Here is a 20,684-nt window from a genome sequence, read left to right on the forward strand (position 1 = left end):
ACACACCCTGGTCTGCTTACTTCCAACCTCCTGAAGACACCACTTCACATGGAATGGCAGTCTGCTCCCCATGCCCACCCTTACTCTTCTCCCATTCCCCAGGCCAAACTAAGTAACTCAGTAAGGCAGACCTCTTGGAAGAGATATTCCCAAAGGCAGAATGGGACTTGAGCTTCTACACTGAGGTGGGCGTACAGACAGCGTGTGAAAGGCCGGAAGAAAGAGGCAGGCTGCCGTACACCTCCATCCCTGTTTTCGGTCCCTGATTTCCCACTATTATGGGCTCTGTTGGAATTTCTGGGGTCTTTTGTTTGTTTCTTTTCTTTCTTCTAATAAACAGCAGTAGAGCCTGCCATTATGGCCAACCACTCTTTGTCTTCTTTTTCCTCCTTCCAAGTACCCTATTTTCAGAAAACCAGGTTCACTGCCTTCCAGTTTGGTGGGCAACCTGCTAGGGGCCCCAGGTGAGGTGGGAAGGGGCTTCCTAGCTACTTCCCTGTGACCTCTATCACATCATCATCTTTATCCTCATCATCATTGGAGCTGAATCCCACCTCCGCAACCTCATGGGAGTCAAATGGAGGCACCTGGGACCGGAGGAGGCCACTAGCTGGGTAGCCTGCATGTGGGGACATATAGCCTGGGTAGACAGACATGCCCCGCGAAAGGTTGCTGGGCAAGACAGGGGAAGGAAAAGGTGCAAACATCCTAGGCTCGGACAGGAGTGGCTGCGAGAATGGGAGTGAATAGCTGGGTAGTATCCCTGGCACAGAGGGGTTGAGCATGAAGGAGGGGTTGCTGGCAGTGACTGAGGTAGCCGTGGAAGAGGAACTGACAGGGCCTGCTGGCACCAGAGGGTCAGTAGTCACTGGGAACACCAGGCGGGCATCTGCCAGCAGATTGGACAGCTGGTAGTAGGAGGGGTTACTGCCCATAAACAGGGAATTCTCCCCAGCCTGGGAGGTGAAGGGGGTGGTGAGGTTATGATTTAAGGAGACGGGTGGCATGGCAAACCCGCTAGAGACTGGATACCCGTGTTCATAGGGCTGCACGGGGGCTGGCAAATGGCCCTTCCTGGACCGCCGACGGACTGACTCCTGGGTGGCAGATGGAGTGGCCAACTTTCGTTTGTGGCCCCTTAAGTCCAGCACTGGGTGCCTGCCACCACTGGGCTGGCCAGTCACCAAGAGGGAACTACTGAGGCAATGACCCCCAAGGCATGGCTCAGTTCCAAGAGCTGTCCCAGGGATGGTGCCACTGTCCGTAAGCTGGGCCGGGGGGCCAGGCAGGGCAGCACTGATGCTTGGGGAGTTCTGACGGGATTCCCGAGCAGCGGCCACATCTGCATACTGCTGGAGTTCACTGATGATTTCTGGGCTGTCAGGAGAGACGGGCCTGGCCAGCCCCTCGGGGTCAGGGGCTTTGGGTGATGAGGCACTGTGTCTGCCATTGCTTGTGGACGCAAGAGAAGGCCCCTGGGAACCTGGAGATAAAATACAGGTAACTGAAACCAGGATGGAAAGGGAAAAAAAGAAGGATTAAAGGAATAACAAGTCTATTAAGGGTAAAACGTGTAATTCTCGGGCCGGGCGTGGTGGCGCACGCCTTTAATCCCAGCACTCGGGAGGCAGAGGCAGGCGGGTCGCTGTGAGTTCGAGGCCAGCCTGGTCTACAAAGTGAGTCCAGGATGGCCAAGTCTACACAGAGAAACCGTGACTCGAAAAACAAACAAAAACAAAAAACAAAAAAAACCAAAAACGTGTAATTCTCATTGTTATTTAAACACCATCCAGTCAACTTTCCCCAGTCTCAAAAACAGAAATCTTCAGATTCCAGAAACAAGTTGTAATAGTTTCTACTGACTGTCAACTGACCAGGATCAAGAATAACTAGGCGACAACTCTGGGCATGCTGTGAGGGAGTTTGTAGATTAAGTTAACTGAGGTGGAAGAACCCATGTTACCTGTGTGCAGCATCCTTTCATGGGATAAGGTGTGAGAAAGTAAGCAGAGCGCTGGCATTTACCACTTCTTCCTGTCAGTGGACAGAGGTAACCAGCTGCCTCAAACTACTGCTGCCATCACTCCCTTATGAACTGTACCCCTTGAACTATAAGCTAAAATAAATTTTTCCTCCCTTAAATTTTTTTCTCCCCAGGCATTTTATCATAGCAGCAATAAACCTAATACATGACCCTAATCATCCATAAAAAGACGTGTGCTTTCCTCAGTTTCCTTGTCTGAACAATTCTGCAAAGCAAATCCTATGAGACAATGGGTATGAAATACTGGGAAGCCTTCTTTTGGAGGCCAGGTCTTGTTATGTATACCTAGCTGTCTTGGTGCTCACTATGCAGACCAGGCTGGCCTCAAACTCACAGCAATCTGCCTGCCTCTGCTTCCTGAATGCTGGGATTAAAAGTGTGCACCATTTGTGGTAGGCATGGTGGTATATACCTTTTTGACCCCAGTGTTCAGAAGGCAGAGGCAGGCAGAGCTCTGTGAGTTCAAGGCCAGCCTGGTCTACACAATGGAGTCCAGGACAGCAAGGGCTACACAGAGAAACCCTGTCACTAATATATATATGCGCACTATTGCCAAGGAGTGGCGGTAGACACCTTTAATCCCAGACCTTGGGAAGGAGAGGCATATATATAAAAAAAGTAAATAAATATTTTTTAAAAAGAGAGATGGATGTTATGTATGGATAAAATAGCATGGTATCTTTAGCTTACAAATGATTCACATAGAATAAAGGCAAGAAAAGCCAGAAGATTAATAAGAAATTAACAGCCCTTGGGTTGAAGTGCAGGAAATATAGACACTCAATAGTTCCCTTCTTCCAACCATGGATGAAGGCCAGACCAGTGAAGTCAGGGATAGTCTAGCTCTCCTATCTCAGTGGCGGGATAATTCATAAAAACCACGTCTACTGAGGAGAGCTTGTCAAAAGCTTGAAACATTGTTCATTTGCCATGGATACACCCTTCACCAAAAACCCTACTTTTTTTTGTTTGTTTTTATTTATTTATTTATTTATTTTAAAAAGATATATTTATTTATTATTATCTATACAGTGTTATGCCTGCATATGCACCTGCAGGCCAGAAGAGGGCATCAAATCACATTATAGATGGTTGTGAGCCACCATGTGGTTGCTGGGAATTGAACTCAATACCTTTGGAACAGCAGTCGGTGCCCTTAACCTCTGAGCCATCTCTCCAGCACCCTAGGTTTATTTATTATGTATACACTATATATAGTACTCTGTCTACATGCCAGAAGAGGGCACCAGATCTTATCATAGGTGGTTGTGAGCCACTATGTGGTTGCTGGGTATTGAACCCAGGACCTCTGGAAGAGCAGCCGGCGCTCTTAACTACTGAGCCATCTCTCCAGCCTCTACCTAGTCCCCTCCCCCAAACAGTTTCTCTGTATAGCCCTGGGTGTCTTGAAACTAGCTCTGTAGACCAGCCTCTGCCTGTTCAGTGCTGGGATTAAAGGTATGCATCACACTGCCCGGCCCCCCAAATCCTAATTCTAGGAATGTGTCCCAAATACACTCACATGCCAGTACTAACAATCTAAATGTAAATCAACGGTAAACTTCCATCAAGGCATATCTAGAACAAAGGATAAGAAATGAAGTATATCACTAGTGTGTGAAAAAGAGTATATTATATATACACATACATATTATATATATGTGTGTGTATATATAGTGTATATATAGTGTGTGTATATATAGTATATATTATATAGTATAGTATAGTAGCATTTATTTTTAAAATGCAATAAAAAACTATTCTTCTTCTTATTATTATTATTATCTGTATATGCACCCACAACCCTTTAGCACATATAAAATCTCTGTAAAACAACAAAGAGAAGAACCTCTATGGAAAACCAATAGCTGGCTGGGAGAAGGAGGAGATAAAACATTTTTCATCACTTATTCCTATATAATTATAAATCTTATATATGTTATTTATTTAAAAAGTACATTAATTATAAATAAACTGAACAGATGTTGTGTAGTCAATAGAAACTGAAAGTCCACCACACCTGAGGCAGCCATCCGACCGTCTTCAGGGGCCTTTGGTTTGCCAGTCGCCCGGACAGCAAAGATGCGGCCATCACTGGTGCGGATGTATGTCCCTAGGAGATTACAAGACAGACCGTCAGGAGCCTGCATGGAATACAGGCAGCCCTAAGAAACTCCATGGGCTGGAAAGCCCTCTGAGATTAGAGCTTACCCGCACCCACGGGTGCACGCACAGGCTCCTGCGATAAGGGAGGATACTGAATTCTGGGTTCATAATAATTCATCTATTCCATAAATATGAATCGCAAACCCACCACACACCAAGTCGTTTTAACACTTGACTGCTTAAGACAAAAAGCGCGTCTTGTGGAGCTTTACCTCTAAAAAAGAACGCAGGTAACTACTCCAGAAAGTACCAAAGCAATGGAGGAAGTTAAGTAGGACCTGTGAAAAGCAAGCTCTGTGCTCTCGGGCCCTCTGGTCTGGATCCTCTTTTTGGTGTGGAAAATGGGCCCTGACTGCTTCAGTATCCTCTAATGCTCAGCTGAGGAAATTCAGGACCTATTCTCTGTTCTCACAAGGCACAAACCTGTCTTGTTTTTCTTTAGTTCTAGGAGATCTGATGCCCTACAGACAGACATATATGCAGGCAAGGCAGCCACACACATACAATTTTTTATAAGATGTCTTTATTTAATGTATATGAGTGCTGTATCTGCATGTATACTTGCAGGCCAGAAGAGGGCATCAGATCACATTGTAAGTGGTTGTGAGGCACCATGTGGATGCTGGGAATTGAACTCAGGACCTCTGGAGGAGCAGCCAGTGCTCTTAACTGATGGGCCATCTCTTCAGCCCATAAATTAAAATTTTAAAGAATTAAAAACAACCTTTTAATTACATTTGTTTATTTATTGTGTGGTGTGTGAGAACAACTAGTAGAAGTCAGTTTGCTGCTTCTGTCATGTGGGACCCAGGAGCGAAACTCAGGTGTGATGGCTTTACCTGTTGAGTCATCTCCCAGGCCTTACACCTCTTTTTTAACCTGCATTATTGTTTCACTTTAAATAAAATTATCTTGGAAAAGAAAATGTGAATTTTGTACAATTTCCACATCACAAAATATTACTCTTGATTTTTTTCCCCTTAGTTTTCCTCTTTTTTGCACTAATTAAAAATATAAAAATACAGCTGGGCTTGGTAGCTCGTGAGCCTATAATCTCAGCACTCGGGAGGCAGAGGCAGGCAGATCTCTGTGAATTTGAGGCCAGCCTAGTCTACAAAGCAAGTTGAACATAGACAGCCAAGGCGAACACAGAGAAACCCTTTCTCAAAAAAAAAAAAAAACCAAACCAACAAAAAAAAAAAAAATAAAAAATAAAAAAATAAATCACAAAACAACAAAAAAAGTAAAATACACCTTAGATTTCAGGTATAGTACTAGAAGCAGGCTGGACATGACACACATGGCTCACTGTTTGCCAATCCCTGCTCTAAGGAGAGCATAGTTAAAAGGCTGGGGTTCTACACCAAGAAGAGCTCAGGTAAGGCTAGGCTGTCATCTGTGTCTATCTCTGTCTTTGTGGAACTTTTCCTCTAAGCCTAAAGGTACTTGATCCAGCAGAGACTAGGGCAAAATCTTCCTAAACATAAAGCCTCAAGCAGCCTCATAGAGGATGGAACTCAATTACAGACTACTATGAGGCTGGGTATGGTGATGCATCTGGACCTCTGTGAGGTCAAGGCCAGCCTGGTCTACACAGACCCTGTCTCAAAAAACAACAAAAACCACAAAACACACAAACAACAACAAAAAAACGCACTACTGTAGAAACAAGCTCAGTTATTTGTATCTTGACACATTTAGTCCATCTTTTCCATTTTAAGTGATCTCATCTTCCTCTGTAAGGATACCAGAAACATACTTGGCTATTTATTTACTGTTTTCTGTTTGTTTGTTTGTTTTGTTTTGTTTCACTTTGTTTTGAGACAGAGTCTCACTATATAGCTAGAGCTGTCCTGGAAATCACTAGATAGATCAAGCTGGGCTTGAACTCACAGAGGTCTGCCTGCCTCTGCCACCCAAGTGCTGAGTCTACAGGCATGCGTTGCTACATGTAGCGTCATATTGGACTTTTAAAAATTTCCACACTAAAAAGTCTGTTGTGCAACCCATCTGCACTAATTCCTAACTTGGGACCACCACTGTGGATCAAAGAAATTGTGTATAAATGACACAACAGCACATATGCTGGCTTACAACCCACTCCACAATACTTTCCCTCAGTTTTGGTCTCTTTATGAATATTCACCCAAAGACTTCCCATTAAAGCAAAAGAAACAGTAACATGAGATCTCCAATTTCCTTCTTTTAAGCCACTAACAATTAAGCTCTAAGTTAAACGCCAGCTCATAGAAATGCCATCTTCTCACGCTTCTCTCAATTGCGAAGCTCTTATGGGATGCTTCCTATGCCCTCTCTAACTTAAACCCTAAGTATTTATTCTGATTCTCAGCTCAGCATTCTCAAAGGCCTTGGCTAGGTTCTCACCTTTCGTCCCCCGGATGATATGGATGCTCTCACCAGCATTGATTCTTGCCTGAACATCTGTGGAGCTGTTGAGTCCAGGAATAACAATATCTAGTGAAAAACAGATGTTGCATTTAGATGACACAGGGCTTGACTGAAGAAAAGAAGGAAACTTAAAGTCTCGCGTTCATCCCAGGTCCTATCCCAGAGCCTTTCTGTAGAGTGAGAATCAGATGGTAAAGCAAAAAGAACCTTTCATAACTGTCTCATCAAAGAATACTATGAAAACCAAAACTGCTTAGAAGTTTGGTCATCTTCCTGATCTACTTCCTTTGCTTTAATTAAAAATTCATAAGGGGACTGGAGAGATGGCTCAGAGGTTAAGAGCACTGCTTGCTCTTCCAAAGATCCTGAGTTCAATTCCCAGCAAACACATGGTGGCTCACAACCACCTATAATGAGATCTGGTGTCCTCTTCTGGTGTACATGCAGGCAAAACACTGTATACTTAATAAGTAAATACTTTTTGTTTGTTTGTTTTTCGAGACAGGGTTTCTCTGTCTGTCCTGGACTCACTTTGTAGACCAGGCTGGCCTCGAACTCACAGCAATCTGCCTGCCTCTGCCTCCCAAGTGCTGGGATTAAAGGCATGCACCACCACGCCCAGCTATAAATAAATATTTTTTTTTAATTCATACAGTTTTAGTTTAGAAAAAAAATGAGTTTGAATGACCGTTTCTGTTTTTCTCCACCATGAACTGTCTGAATGCATTCCACACCCTTTTAGGCCCCAGAAGTGGCACAATCTTCCTTACTGGCATTGCCCCACAGCTCCTAAAAGTATAGGAGTCATTTTAAGATTCAGCTGAGAGCAGGACATGGTGGCACATGCCTGTAACCCCAGCACTCTGGGAGGCAGAGGCTGATGGAACTCTGTGAGTTCAAGGCCAGCCTGGCCTAGAAAATGAGTCTAGGACAGCAAAAGCTACACTGTCTTAAGGGGCGGGGGACAATTCATTTATTTAAAAAAAAAAAATTTTCCCCCACTGGGTAGTGGTGGCACATGCCTTTAATCCCATCACTTGGGGGTGGGAGGAGGTGGAGGTGGCAGGCAGAAGCAGGTGGATCTCTGAGTTCGAGGCCAGCCTGGTCTACACAGAGAATTCCAGGACAGCCAGGGCTATTACACAGAGAAGCCTTGTCTCAAAAAACCAAAAAATAAAACAAACAAACAAACAAAAAAAGAAAGAAAGAAAAGAAAAAAGAAAAAAGGAAGGAAGACAGGAAGAAAGAAAGAGGCAAGTGGTGGGGGGAGAGGGAGCGAGAGAGATTTTTACCAGTATGCAAATTCTTCAAGATCAGGGAATCTTCATTTTTACCTATAGTGCCAAATATGGTAAGGTCTACACAAAAGGTATTTAATGAACACTTCCTGAATAAACAAAATCAAGTTACAAAAGACAACATTGGGCCAGTAAGATGGCTTGGTGAGTAAAAGTACTTTGCTGTCAAGCCTGACAACCTGAGTTTGATGCCCAGGGCCCACATGAACACTGTGGCACACACATGAACACAAAATAAATTATTAAGAGCAACTCCTGTTATTGCAGAGGACCAATCAGTTCCTAGTGCCCACACAGTGGTTCACAACCGTCTACAACCTCAGTTCTGACCTCTGCAGACACCAGGTCCACATGTGGTGCACTTATATACATGCAAGCAACACACACACACACACACACACACACACACACACACACACACACACACACACACACACAGAAGAAGAGTTAATGTAAAGAGATAGATAAGATAGGCAGACAGACAGTCAGCAGCCCCAGAGTAGAAAGCAGGAATTCCCAACCTGTTGTGGTGACCACTTTCTGCACGAGGACTCCTGCTCTCTGCAAGTAGTTGATGGGGAAATTCATGGATGGATTTGTACTGGAGGCAGAGCTTACACTGCCACTGAGTGGGACATGCCGGGGCATCATGGGGATGGGGGTGGACTGTACAGGACGAACACTGGCCACAGGCTTTTCATCACCCTTCAGTGTTGGCTGCCTGCAAGAAAAAGACAAGCACGCGTACACTTAGGCAGAACTGCCTCTGAACTACTAGATTGCCAAGCCCTGTACCCTTAGCTGTTGTTGAGAGAAGCACCGGAAGAACATGCAGAGGCTAGTCCATTCTAAAGGAGACTAGAGGCATGACTGAAATATCACAGCAGCAGGGAAAGAAGGCCAAAGCTTTCCAGAGATAAGCAGTTAGATGCCTTTCAGCGATGGAAGACATCATCGGCTCCTCTAGAAACTGGACCATCTACAGCAGGAATCAGACCTAAAGGGAAGATAAGGATACAAAAACATAAAACAAAGGGCAAGTTCTTGATACCATTTAAGTTGAAATCTGAAGGGCAGAATTTCCTCTGGCTCACCTGTCTGATACCACCCAACTTCAGGCATCTCTACTCACTCACTGACTCTCTTACACACATACCTCAAACCTCACTAAGCTACAGAGATGCCCCTCGCTTCTCTAAATTACTCTTCATGATGCTTCTGGCTCCTGTTTGGGTCAGTCGCCATAGTATTGCTCTAGTTATGACCACCACACAACCAAAACCCCTGCACAAAGCCAAAGAGAGAACTGGCTGTGCATCTCTTACTGACAAAATGTCACAGTCAATGGTGCATTCTTCCTGGTTCACCTTCCTGTCAACTAGATGACTGTATATGATAAAGCTATTAGTGATTCAAGATCAAGATATCTCCATCCATCCACCCACCCACCCACCTACCATCTTTCTCCTCACTCCGTCTGCATGTCTGTCTGCCCCTCCAGTCCTCCCTCCCCTTCCCTCACTCTGTGTGTCTGTCTGTCTGCCCCTCCAGTCCTCCCTCCCCTTCCCTCACTCTGTGTGTCTGTCTGTCTGCCCCTCCAGTCCTCCCTCCCCTTCCTCACTCTGTGTGGCTGTCTGTCTGCCCCTCCTGTCCTCCCTCCCCTCCCTCACTCTGTGTGTCTGTCTGTCTGCCCCTCCAGTCCTCCCTCCCCTTCCCTCACTCTGTCTGTCTGTCTGTCTGCCCCTCCAGTCCTCCCTCCCCTTCCCTCACTCTGTCTGTCTGTCTGTCTGCCCCTCCAGTCCTCCCTCCCCTTCCCTCACTCTGTCTGTCTGTCTGTCTGCCCCTCCAGTCCTCCCTCCCCTTCCCTCACTTGGTGTGTCTGTCTGTCTGCCCCTCCAGTCCTCCCTTCCCTTCCCTCACTCTGTCTGTCTGTCTGTCTGCCCCTCCAGTCCTCCCTCCCCTTCCCTCACTCTGTGTGTCTGTCTGTCTGCCCCTCCTGTCCTCCCTCCCCTTCCCTCACTCTGTGTGTCTGTCTGTCTGCCCCTCCAGTCCTCCCTCCCCTTCCCTCACTCTGTGTGTCTGTCTGTCTGCCCCTCCAGTCCTCCCTCCCCTTCCCTCACTCTGTCTGTCTGTCTGTCTGCCCCTCCAGTCCTCCCTCCCCTTCCCTCACTCTGTGTGTCTGTCTGTCTGCCCCTCCTGTCCTCCCTCCCCTTCCCTCACTCTGTGTGTCTGTCTGTCTGCCCCTCCAGTCCTCCCTCCCCTTCCCTCACTCTGTGGTCTGTCTGTCTGCCCCTCCAGTCCTCCCTCCCCGTCCCTCACTCTGTGTGTCTGTCTGTCTGCCCCTCCTGTCCTCCCTCCCCGTCCCTCACTCTGTGTGTCTGTCTGTCTGCCCCTACAGTCCTCCCTCCCCTTCCCTTCCATCCCATCTGTGTGTCGGTCTGTCTGCCCCTCCAGTCCTCCCTCCCCTTCCCTCACCTCTGTCTGTCTGTCTGTCTGCCCCTCCAGTCCTCCCTCCCCTTCCCTCACTCTGTCTGTCTGTCTGTCTGCCCCTCCAGTCCTCCCTCCCCTTCCCTCACTCTGTCTGTCTGTCTGTCTGCCCTCCAGTCCTCCCTCCCCTTCCCTCACTCTGTCTGTCTGTCTGTCTGCCCCTCCAGTCCTCCCTCCCTTCCCTACTCTGTGTGTCTGTCTGTCTGCCCCTCCAGTCCTCCCTCCCCTTCCCTCACTCTGTCTGTCTGTCTGTCTGCCCCTCCAGTCCTCCCTCCCCTTCCCTCACTCTGTCTGTCTGTCTGTCTGCCTTCCTCCTACCACCACCACTTATATATTCTTGGCTGGCCTCAAACTCACCAAGGCTAACCTTAAAATTCTCCTCCTGGCTCTCTACATCCTGAGTGCTGGGATTATAGGTATACACCACCACATTTGCTCTTCTTACTGAGGATTTGTGAAGAAACTTCCTTTTGCTAAATTTTTAAAAATGTATTATACTTGAGCTAGGCATGGTGGTACACGCCTTTAATCTCAGCATTCAGGGAGACAGAGGTAGGCTGATTGCTGTGAGTTTGAGGCCAGCCTGGCCTACAAAGTGACTTCCAGGACAGCTAAGGCTACACAAAGAAACCCTGTCTCAAAAACAAAAAGACAAAAAAAAAAAAAAAAAAAAAGAGTGCTGTATTTGCTGGTGTTCCCTACCTCACATCATTTTGACTACCTGGTGCCCATTCTCAAGAGTGTTCCTACACTTGACCTGGAATGGCTCCGTTGGTTCTTTGCACTTAAATGCACTCTGCTACGCCACGGGTGAATGCTTTAAACACAGTAAATTTTCAATGAATAATAAAGGAAAAATTATTATTATTTTGTATGCATATATTCGATGTGTATGTGTGTGTGTGTGTGTGTGTGTGTGTGTGTGTGTGTGTGAGTCAGAGGTCTCCTCCCACTTACATGTAGGATTCAGGAATTGACCTCGAGCCCTCAGGCTTGCATACAGAACACTCTATCTGCTGAACATCTTCACCAAACCCTCCTGGCAGGAAGCTGTCTCTTTGGTCATGATGTGTGAGGAAGACACCCTTCTGGGCTAGTATATACATTCCCATGTGACTCAAAGCTGGCACCAAAAGACATATGTTTTGGGGCTGGAGAGATGGCTCAGCGATTAAGAGAACTGACTGCTCTTCCAGAGGTCATGAGTTCAATTCCCAGCAACCACATGGTGGCTCACAACCATCCACAATGAGATCTGGCGCCCTCTTCTGGCATGCAGTACATGAAGGCATAATACTGCATACATAATAAATAAATAAATATTAAAAAAAATAAATAAATAAAGACATATGTTTTATACCATTCTACCAGAAGGGCTCTTTTGAGTGGCAAAATCAGCAGCTCATTTCCCCAGCCAAGGAAGTCAAAACTAGAGCAGGAAGAACACTCGTGCAGCTGAACTGCTTTGACACCTGACCCTAGAGCAGGACCCCCTTCTATAGCAGCTAAAGAACACGTTGTAGATTTTCCCTTTGATTGAAACAGGAACTGAATGAAAGGACTTTGGGTCTAGAACAGCCAGACCCTCTTCCTTCAGTTAACTCACCAGTTCCTCTGACTGAAGGCAGGGATGCTGGTCAGGCTCTGGTCGCTGGCAGGATAATACTGCGCATACGATGGGCGGGTATATGGTATTGATGTGCGCTTGTCCTCCCTCATAGCTTTTCTTTGCTGCTTTCTTCTCGGCTTTGGTCAGTTTGTGATCCTTTCGGTTGAGGAGCAATGACTCGTGCTCAAAAGGCTCCTGGAGACACAGGAGATTTGAGTTCAATTACCAGTCTTTGCACAAACACAACTGATGTACAGCGAGCCTTATTCTGGAACCAAGAAGAGGTTGGTTGTCTCCAACACTGAAAAAAAAGCCTGCTAATTGACAAACAAGCAGGTTCTGTCAATAGCACAGTTCACAGGCTGGTGATCTGAGTTCAATTTCCAGAATGCACATACAAGAAGGAGAAAAAAATCAACTTTACAGAGTTGTTCTCTGACCTCCACATGCATGCCATTTTGGACACATGAGTTCATACATATGTAAACACATACACGTACTCTTTTCAAAAATTAAAAAGTGGCTGGAGAGATGGCTCTGATTAAGAGTTAGGAGTACAACCAGATGTAGTTGCATGTGCCTGTAATCCTAGCACTTGGGGAGGCAGAGGCAAGAGGATCTCTGTGAGTCCAAGGACAGCCTGGTCTACACAGAGGATAGCCAAGGCTACACAGAGAAACCCCGTCTCCAATGTCACTCCTCACACAAGAGTTAAGAGCACATACCACCTTGCAGGGGACCCAAGTTCAGTTCCCAGCACCCATGTTGGACAGCTCGTAACAGCCTGTAACTCCAGCTCCAGGAGATCCAACACCTCTGGCCTCTACAGGTAACTACACTCGTGTGCACATACCCACACAGACACACATACACATAACTAAAAGTAAAACTAAATCTTAAAAAAAATAAATAGTAGAGTTCACAACCCCAACCTCGTACCAGTTTCAAATGCCTAAGTTTATATGTATTTCCTACCAAAAGAACAGAGAGTTAGAGTTCAACTGCATTCAGAACGCAGCCTTCTTTTCTGTTAGGGAGAGTTACAAAGCTCAGATGACTGGACATGGCTGACAAAGGTCAACATTCCAAAGTCGTCTGGCCTGGCCTGGAGGTGGTGAGGTAAGCAACACAGTCACACTTCAGCCCCACTGTGTGTGTTAAACACCATGTCAGAAGGAAGCAGATTTGCAAACAAGCCTTTGTTGATGGAGTCTGTCATACTAAGGGCTTCATGTGCATTAGATTCTTACCTTGGTGATGAGGTGAGGGAACTTCAGACAGGCAAGCTGCAAGACTGACTCCTTGATCCCCTTTATATCCAAAGATGTTTGGGGAGCTGGCTCCTTCTCAACAAAGTGCAGCAGGTTTTCCACTTCCTTCCGGGTGAAGTTCAGCATTGGATTTAGATCATCCACTACCCGATCTAGCCAAAAAAGATAAGAACAAAGTCAGCGCACATCAATGACAACTGAAAACGCTTCTATAAAGGTCAGCAGAGAGAAAGTGTTTTAACTGACAGTAAGGAAAAGTCTTCCACATACAAAGTCTTCCACATGTCAAAGGACAGGTGGAGGATCCTGGAAAAATGGAAACACAGAAGAAAAACTACTAGCTTCTATTATTAAACCTACTTTCCACAATTTGAGGTCAATTTCCTTAGTGACCTGATAGAATGATATGGGCGGGACTTCTGCATTCTGTGACTCAAAGCCTGTCTGTGTTCCCAGGCCCTGCTGCTCCCTGTACATTCCCGATCCCTTACAGGAGAGCAGCTGGTATAGATGTGCATCTGCAAAAGCTGGGAAATAGCCCACCTGACATGCCCTGCTTGGAAATCTGCCGGTCATAGATCTTCTTTTCAAGAGTATAATCAGCCACAAGGCGGTAGATGTGGCAGGGCTTTTTCTGGCCATAACGGTATACGCGACATACTGCCTGAGCATCATGGCAAGGGTTCCAGGAAGCATCAAATACCACCACTCGGTTGGCACCAATCAGATTCACACCCAAGCATCCGGCCCTTGAAAACAGAAGTCAACAACCACACAGCCCTTAGTCGTACAGATGCTTTTCTAATGAGCTCTGCCCTCTGTGACTGCTACCCCAGCACCACTCTTTGTCTTAAACACAATAAACTCAAGAATTTTGTTGTTCTGCTAAACCCTATGTTTGCTCCTCAAGCATTGAGATGTGTGCCCTGATGTCCAATAGCACAGTGTCTACAGCTCTCCATCTTTTGTAAAAGGTAAAAAGCCCTACACAGGGCTGGAGAGATGGCTCAGCAGTTAAGAGCACCGACTGCTCTTCCAGAGGTCCCGAGTTCAATTCCCAGCAACCGCATGGTGGCTCACAGCCATCTATAATATGATCTGATGTGCACTGTATACATAATAAATAAACCAAAAAGGGATTTAAAAAAAAAAAAAAAAACCCTACACAGTAGCTCCAGAGTGCGGGTCCTTAATACCTAAAAGGGAAGAGAGACTCCTATATACTGGGAGGGGTGAAACAAGCCTGTGGTCCCAATGTATGGGCTATAGGGGTAGGAAGATCAGGAGCTAACGACCAGCATGAGCTACATCAGAACCTATTTCAAACAAACAAAAAAGAACCCATATGCTGTTGAACATTATGTTGGTAGAAAGCTACCGAGCCTGCAAGATACTTGTCATGAGACAGAAAACACCAGCCTTTTACAGTTACACTACACTTTAAATTTATTTATTTTGGTTTGGTTTGTTTTGAGGCAGGACTCACTGACAGAGCTCATGGTGGCCTTGAACTCAAAATCCTCCTGCCTCCTGATTGCTGGCACCGAGTGCTTTCTTTTTAAAGTGTTTTTATTTACATCGATCACATTATCTGTGTGATAAAGCACCCCTCGCCATAAAGCACTCCTGAGAGAAAATCTAATTATGGCAATTACTGATAAAGGTCTCAGAGACTGCTGTGACAGTATGATACCTCCATAACAAACCTGAGCAGATCCCTTCTCAGAATTAGATGACCCTTTGTGGTACCTGCCCAGGTGGCAAATTGCATAAACTCACCTCGTAGAGAGAAGGAACAGCCAGGTGGTGAGGTTGCTGGGATCATTGAACTGATTAATGAGCCGCTCCCTCTCAAAGGCAGGGGTGCTACCATCTAGCCCTAGGGGAAAAGAAAGACAAACAAAAATGAACACATAAGGGCAGAGAAACTCAGCAAAGTCACTGGGCAAATGTTTGGGTTTTAAAAAATATTTACTTTATTTTTAATTGTATATATCTTTCTGTGTCTGTGGAGGGTATTTACATATGAGTGCAGGTGTCTGCAGAGGCCATAGGTATTGGATTCCCTTGGAGCGGGAGCTATAGATGTTTGTGACCTGCTTGACATGGATGCTAGGATCTGAATTTTGATCCTCTGCAAAGAACAGCATGAGCTCTTAGCCTCTGAGCCAGCTTTCCAGCCCTGCAAATGTGTTTTGAAATCAAACAGACAGACTACAGTGCTCAGATCTATCCACCGGGCAGACTATGATAATTTCTAGACATCAACACTGTGAAACGACTCACATGACTCTCACATGTAACACAAAACTATGAAATACAGCCAGGCAGTGGTGGGGCACACCTTAAATGCCATCACTCAGGAGGCAGAGGCAGGCAGGTCTCTGAGTTCAGGGCCAGCCAGGACTACACAGAGAAACTCTGTCTACAATAACCAAAAACCAAAGATAACCTATAAAATACATTTCCCCTGTAATGAATCCATACCTCGGAGTGCCTTAGATTCACCCACAGAACTTAGGAAATGCTGACTTAGAATGCCATCCAGCTTTATTTGATACTCACGGTGAGCACAGGCACCCTAATGGTTCTGTGTATTGTAAACAGTGTCACTACACAGCCCAGGCACAATCATCTTACCTTAGCCTCTAAATGCTAACTTTATGCCACCAGGCCCAGCAATAGACTGGCATTTTTTTTTTCAAGCTCTTGATGCTAAGAGATTGAAAAAAAGACCAGAAAGATCAGGTGTAGTGATGTAACTTGAGTCCCAGCCCTGCAGAGGCAGAACAAGCCCTAACAAGAATCTGAGGTCAGCCGACTCTACATAGTGAGTTCCAGGCAAACCATGGCTATGTAACGAGATCCTTTCTCAAAACAAAACAAAAAAAGACTTAAAATAATGTCATTCATTAAGAACAAAAAGACAGGGCTGGAGAGGTGGCTCAGTGGTTAAGAGCACTGCCTGCTCTTCCGAAGGACCCGGGTTCTATTCCCAGTACCCACATGGCAACTTACAACTGTCTGTAACTACAAGATATAACATCCTCACACCAATGTACATAGATTAAAGTTAAATTATATATATATATATATATATATATATATATAAAAGAACAAAAAGACAAAACTCAACAAGGGGAAAAAATATCACCTTCAATTATGAAGCAGCATAAGCGAAGAGGGCTACCATCGTCAAAGGTATGGCTGCCAGCCGCGGCACTGAATTACTACTGTTCTAGGAGGCCTGGCTTTGGTTGCCTGGCACCAATGCTCTCAGGCAGGAACCCAGTCTACTTTCCAACTTGAGTTTTGTAACACTGAAGCTCAGCTCACTGCTGTCTCACTGGACAATCTATAGAATGCGCAAACTCTGAATCTCCGTTTTTCTAAATCATTTCTTTTGGCCAGTGGTTCTCAGGGTTGTTTCTCCTCCTACCTTCACGGAACAATCTGGCAATGACTGGAGACATTCTTAGGTCTCAAAATTGAAGATGCTACTGACATCAAGTTGGAAAAAACTCCACGGACAATCCTGGCTGTCTTACAATACCCAGGTCAAACACCCAAATGTCAACAGGATAGGGCCAATATTTCTCAACTTTTATTTTTTTTATTGTCACTCACTTAAGGAATCCTTTTAGACACTTTTTCTTAATCACATCATGTCTTTCATGAAATATTAATATTATAATATATACATGGTTATGTACCTATAAATTACACTTCTGAAAAAAAGAATTTTGCCCCCACATACACACTTCCAAACTTTTTATCTTCTTGGGGTATTTAGCTCCCCCACAGAGAAAATATGATGTAGCTTTATGCCCACTCTGACCTGGATGGTCATTAGGCCACAGTGATTTTAAATGTTCAAAATTCTCATCTTTCCTAGAAGGTTCCTCCAGCCACACCTACACCGTGACTTGCTCTCCTTAGAAGCCATCTTGGAGCTGCGCACGGCCACACCTGTTTTTGATCCCAGCACTTGCGCCATCTCTCCAGTCCTAGTAGTGCTTCTTTCTTAAAAGTTGCTTCTCAGTGTCTCCCTATTTCTTAACTAATCATATATTTCTATACACTTGAAGAAGAATGGAGTCAGAGAAGAGAAAAAAAGAGAGAAAGAAAGGAAGGCCTTAAATACATCTTGCCAAGACTCCAGAAATAAAAGCAGCAATAAACTCACGGAAGTAGCTGACATTTCGAACCCACTTCTGTGTTCCTTGCCCCTCAGCACCAGGCAGACAGGGCATGTCTCGTTTCCCTAGGAACTCCTCGATGAGAGCCAAGGTAGAAAGGCTCTGGCTGAAAGGGAAAAAGTAATTCAGGTGGCTCCCAAGCCCCAAGGAACCTTTGTTCTTATACTCCTGTGCAACCTTCCAAACAGAGCTCCCACAACCTACTCCCTATAAAATGGAACTCCACCAAAAACAACCAAGGATATTCTCCCTAGCTCGTTATAGGAACAATTAATCATATACTTATTACTACCAACCCATAAAAACAAAACAAAACAGAAAAACAACCAACCAACCAATCAGCCAAAGCGACCAACCAACCAAACAACCAAACAACAAAACACATTTCTCTGATTCCTTACCCTCTCCACTGAAGATGCTGGGGTTTAACTCAATGCTTAGTAGTATTCAGTAGTGCAACCCAATACTACATGGAGATACAAATGAGTCTAACTATGGGCCACAGGCGAGCTTAAGTATCTTCCTATGGAGACAGATCCACTTGACTGTTTCCAAAACATTTTGAGATCTGGGACTTGAAAAGCAGTGTGAAAACCAGGGGGGCACGTGTGAATCGCCACATACTGTCACAGGTGGAAGCCCCCATCTGAGGCTCCCAAACCAGTGTCTGTGGGGCATAATGTGATCAAAGCAATCAACTTCATGCCTGTTTTCCTTGTATATGGCCAGGTCTTGATGAGACTCAAAGTCCCAGCCAGACTGAGAGGGCGACTCTGTCAAAAGTCATGTCACTTACTTGGCCTTACTGTAAAATCTTATTTTAAAAAGGGCAGAGAGCAGGACAGAAGCGTCCGCAAATGTGCTCTATAAAGGGCAAGATAGAAAATATGTTAGGTTTCATAGGTCACAGACAGTCTTTCTGTTTGTTTTGTTCTGATTTTTGGGTTTGCTTGTTTGTGTTTTTGTTTTTGTGAGACAGGGTTTCTCTATACAGTTCTAGTTGTCCTAGAACTTACTATGTAGACCAAGCTGTCCTGGAACTGACAAGAGTTCTACCTGCCTCACTCTCCCAAGTGCTGGGACGAAAGCCACCACACACGACTGACTATTTGTACTTTCATTTTTTGAATTTCTTTTTACAAGACTAATGTAAAAACTGGTTGGGCTTGGTAATCTCACCTTCAGGGAAAATTCAACACCAGCCCAGCACCTTAGTGAGACTCTATCTCAAAAGCTTATAAAATAATGCCAGGGGTGATAGCACGCACCTATAACCCCACCAGACAGCAAGTGGAGGTGGAAGAATCAGGCATTCAAACCAGCCTGACTATATAAGTGCTGTCTCAGAAACCTAAGGAGGGTTGGCAGGACAACTCAAAACATAAAGGCATTTGCTGCCAAGTCTGATTAATGTTAGAGTGCTTGCCTAGTATGCATGAGATCCCAGGTTAAACTCCCAGCTCCAAAAATTTTAAGTAGAATAAAATTAAAATTTTAAACATAAACAAATAAATATGTAATAAATGTTAAGGGAAAACAAAAAGCTAGGTTTGGTGTCGGTTACAGTTAGACGTGAAGATCCAGAATCTGATCTCCAATGCCAACAGGTAGTTCTCAATCCTCTCCCAAAGAGAGAACCTAGGCTGGGTGTTGGGATGCAAGAGAACCCTGACAGCAAGTGCCTGGGAAAGGCGAGTGCAGGCAGGAAGCTAGACGCGGGCTCTCTGTAGATGCTGCACTGACCCCTTCATACAGACATCAAGCCCTCTTCTTACCTAAACACAAGGATCTTGTCCCCAAGCTTCACACTCTCTTCAATCAGGTGGAAAAGAAGTACCATCTTCGGAGAGTTTTCCAAGACTCCAGTCTGATAATTAGTCAGAAGATCCTTGGCCTGCAAAAGAGAAGTAAAGAGGACTGGAGCAGATCCAAGGCTGGATGAGCAGAAATAAAGTTCTCTCCTCTCAGGCAGTGGCCCCCGACTACACCTTTGGAGTTTCTTGCACAGGCCCCACAGTGCAGTGCACTGGTAATACTACTCTCTCCCTGGGTTGGACCTTACCATCCCTCCTCAGAAGCGATCATGGCTACTGATGGCTCTGCTGGACTCACCCACTCATATGTAACAATGTTATTGCCTCGCTCCTGGAAAGGGTTAAAGCCAACTCCCTGTAGGAACTTGCTGTTGGTTGCTTCTCCCACGGAGGAAGCCAAAGTGTTATCTTCTCCCTTGACTTTTGTGCCCTGGGGTGGGCAGCGGGCACTGGTCCCTGCTGAGCCAAGCTCTTCCACATCTAGGTCCTGCTCATTGGCTAGGTTTTCCTTCTGGAGGGCTTCATACAGCACATCAGGATGGTTCCAGATCTAAAGTTGAACAAAGCAAGGGTATAGAGCAGAGAACATTGCAAGGGCGCCCCAAGGTGTATGGAGGCATGCTCAAACAGCTGCTCCAGCTCACACTGCATAGCCAAAACCATTGTACCCCAAATCCTTCATAGTCATACAGCTTGCACCTGCTGGCCCTGATGACCATGACACATGAGTGGGAAGTGCTACTGTGGTTGGTGTATAGTCAAAAAGGCTGTGTCGCTAGCATTTCAAGCTTAACTCAAACAGGGCAAGAATGCTTTGTTTTCATTGTGGGGCTACATTCAGCTACTATTCAAAACAGAATGAATCCAACCCTACGGGAAAAAAAAAATTGGACTGATAGATGACTATATGTAATTCCTAGGAAAAGCTGAGAATTCCTGGCAAAGGAGAAAGAAGGAAGGACACTTTAGCCCAGAACATTATCAAAAGAGCACTTTTGCTTTTATTTCTTGGCTCTGGTCAGGGCAGTGGCTACAAAAGCAGTATTTTGAAAGCCATGTGTCATGGCACTTGGAAGGCTAAGGGAAGAGGATTGCCAAGAGTTTAAGGCCAGTCAAGACAACATGGCCTTGTTTCTTTCTTTCTTTTTTTTTTTTTCTTTTGGATTTTTGAGACAGGGTTTCTCTGTGTCGCCTTGACTGTCCTGGACTCGCTTTGCAGACCAGGCTGGCCTTGAACTCACAGCGATCCACCTACCTCTGCCTCCCAAGTGCTGGGATTAAAGGCGTGCGCCAGCACTGCCCGGCCCATAGCCTTGTTTCAAAAGACAAAAGAGAGATTTTTGAAATTCTACTTATTACCAGGTGTGGTGGCACACATCCATGATCC

General features: G+C 45.4%; 1 protein-coding gene across 1 annotated transcript in view; it reads right to left on the bottom strand.

Moving 5' to 3' along the window:
- Positions 1–200: 200 nt before the first annotated feature.
- Positions 201–20,684, bottom strand: part of Rad54l2 (RAD54 like 2) — an 88,946-nt gene continuing 68,462 nt past the window's right edge. The window contains 12 exon segments of the mRNA XM_051139977.1: positions 201–1,483; positions 4,065–4,157; positions 6,596–6,685; positions 8,439–8,638; positions 12,011–12,117; positions 12,119–12,208; positions 13,264–13,436; positions 13,828–14,033; positions 15,064–15,163; positions 17,471–17,589; positions 19,259–19,377; positions 19,596–19,847. Of these exon segments, the coding sequence (XP_050995934.1) occupies positions 489–1,483; positions 4,065–4,157; positions 6,596–6,685; positions 8,439–8,638; positions 12,011–12,117; positions 12,119–12,208; positions 13,264–13,436; positions 13,828–14,033; positions 15,064–15,163; positions 17,471–17,589; positions 19,259–19,377; positions 19,596–19,847 (2,544 nt within the window). The 3' untranslated portion in view covers positions 201–488.

Source organism: Acomys russatus, chromosome 32 (assembly GCF_903995435.1).
Source record: "Acomys russatus chromosome 32, mAcoRus1.1, whole genome shotgun sequence".
Taxonomy (NCBI): domain Eukaryota; kingdom Metazoa; phylum Chordata; class Mammalia; order Rodentia; family Muridae; genus Acomys; species Acomys russatus.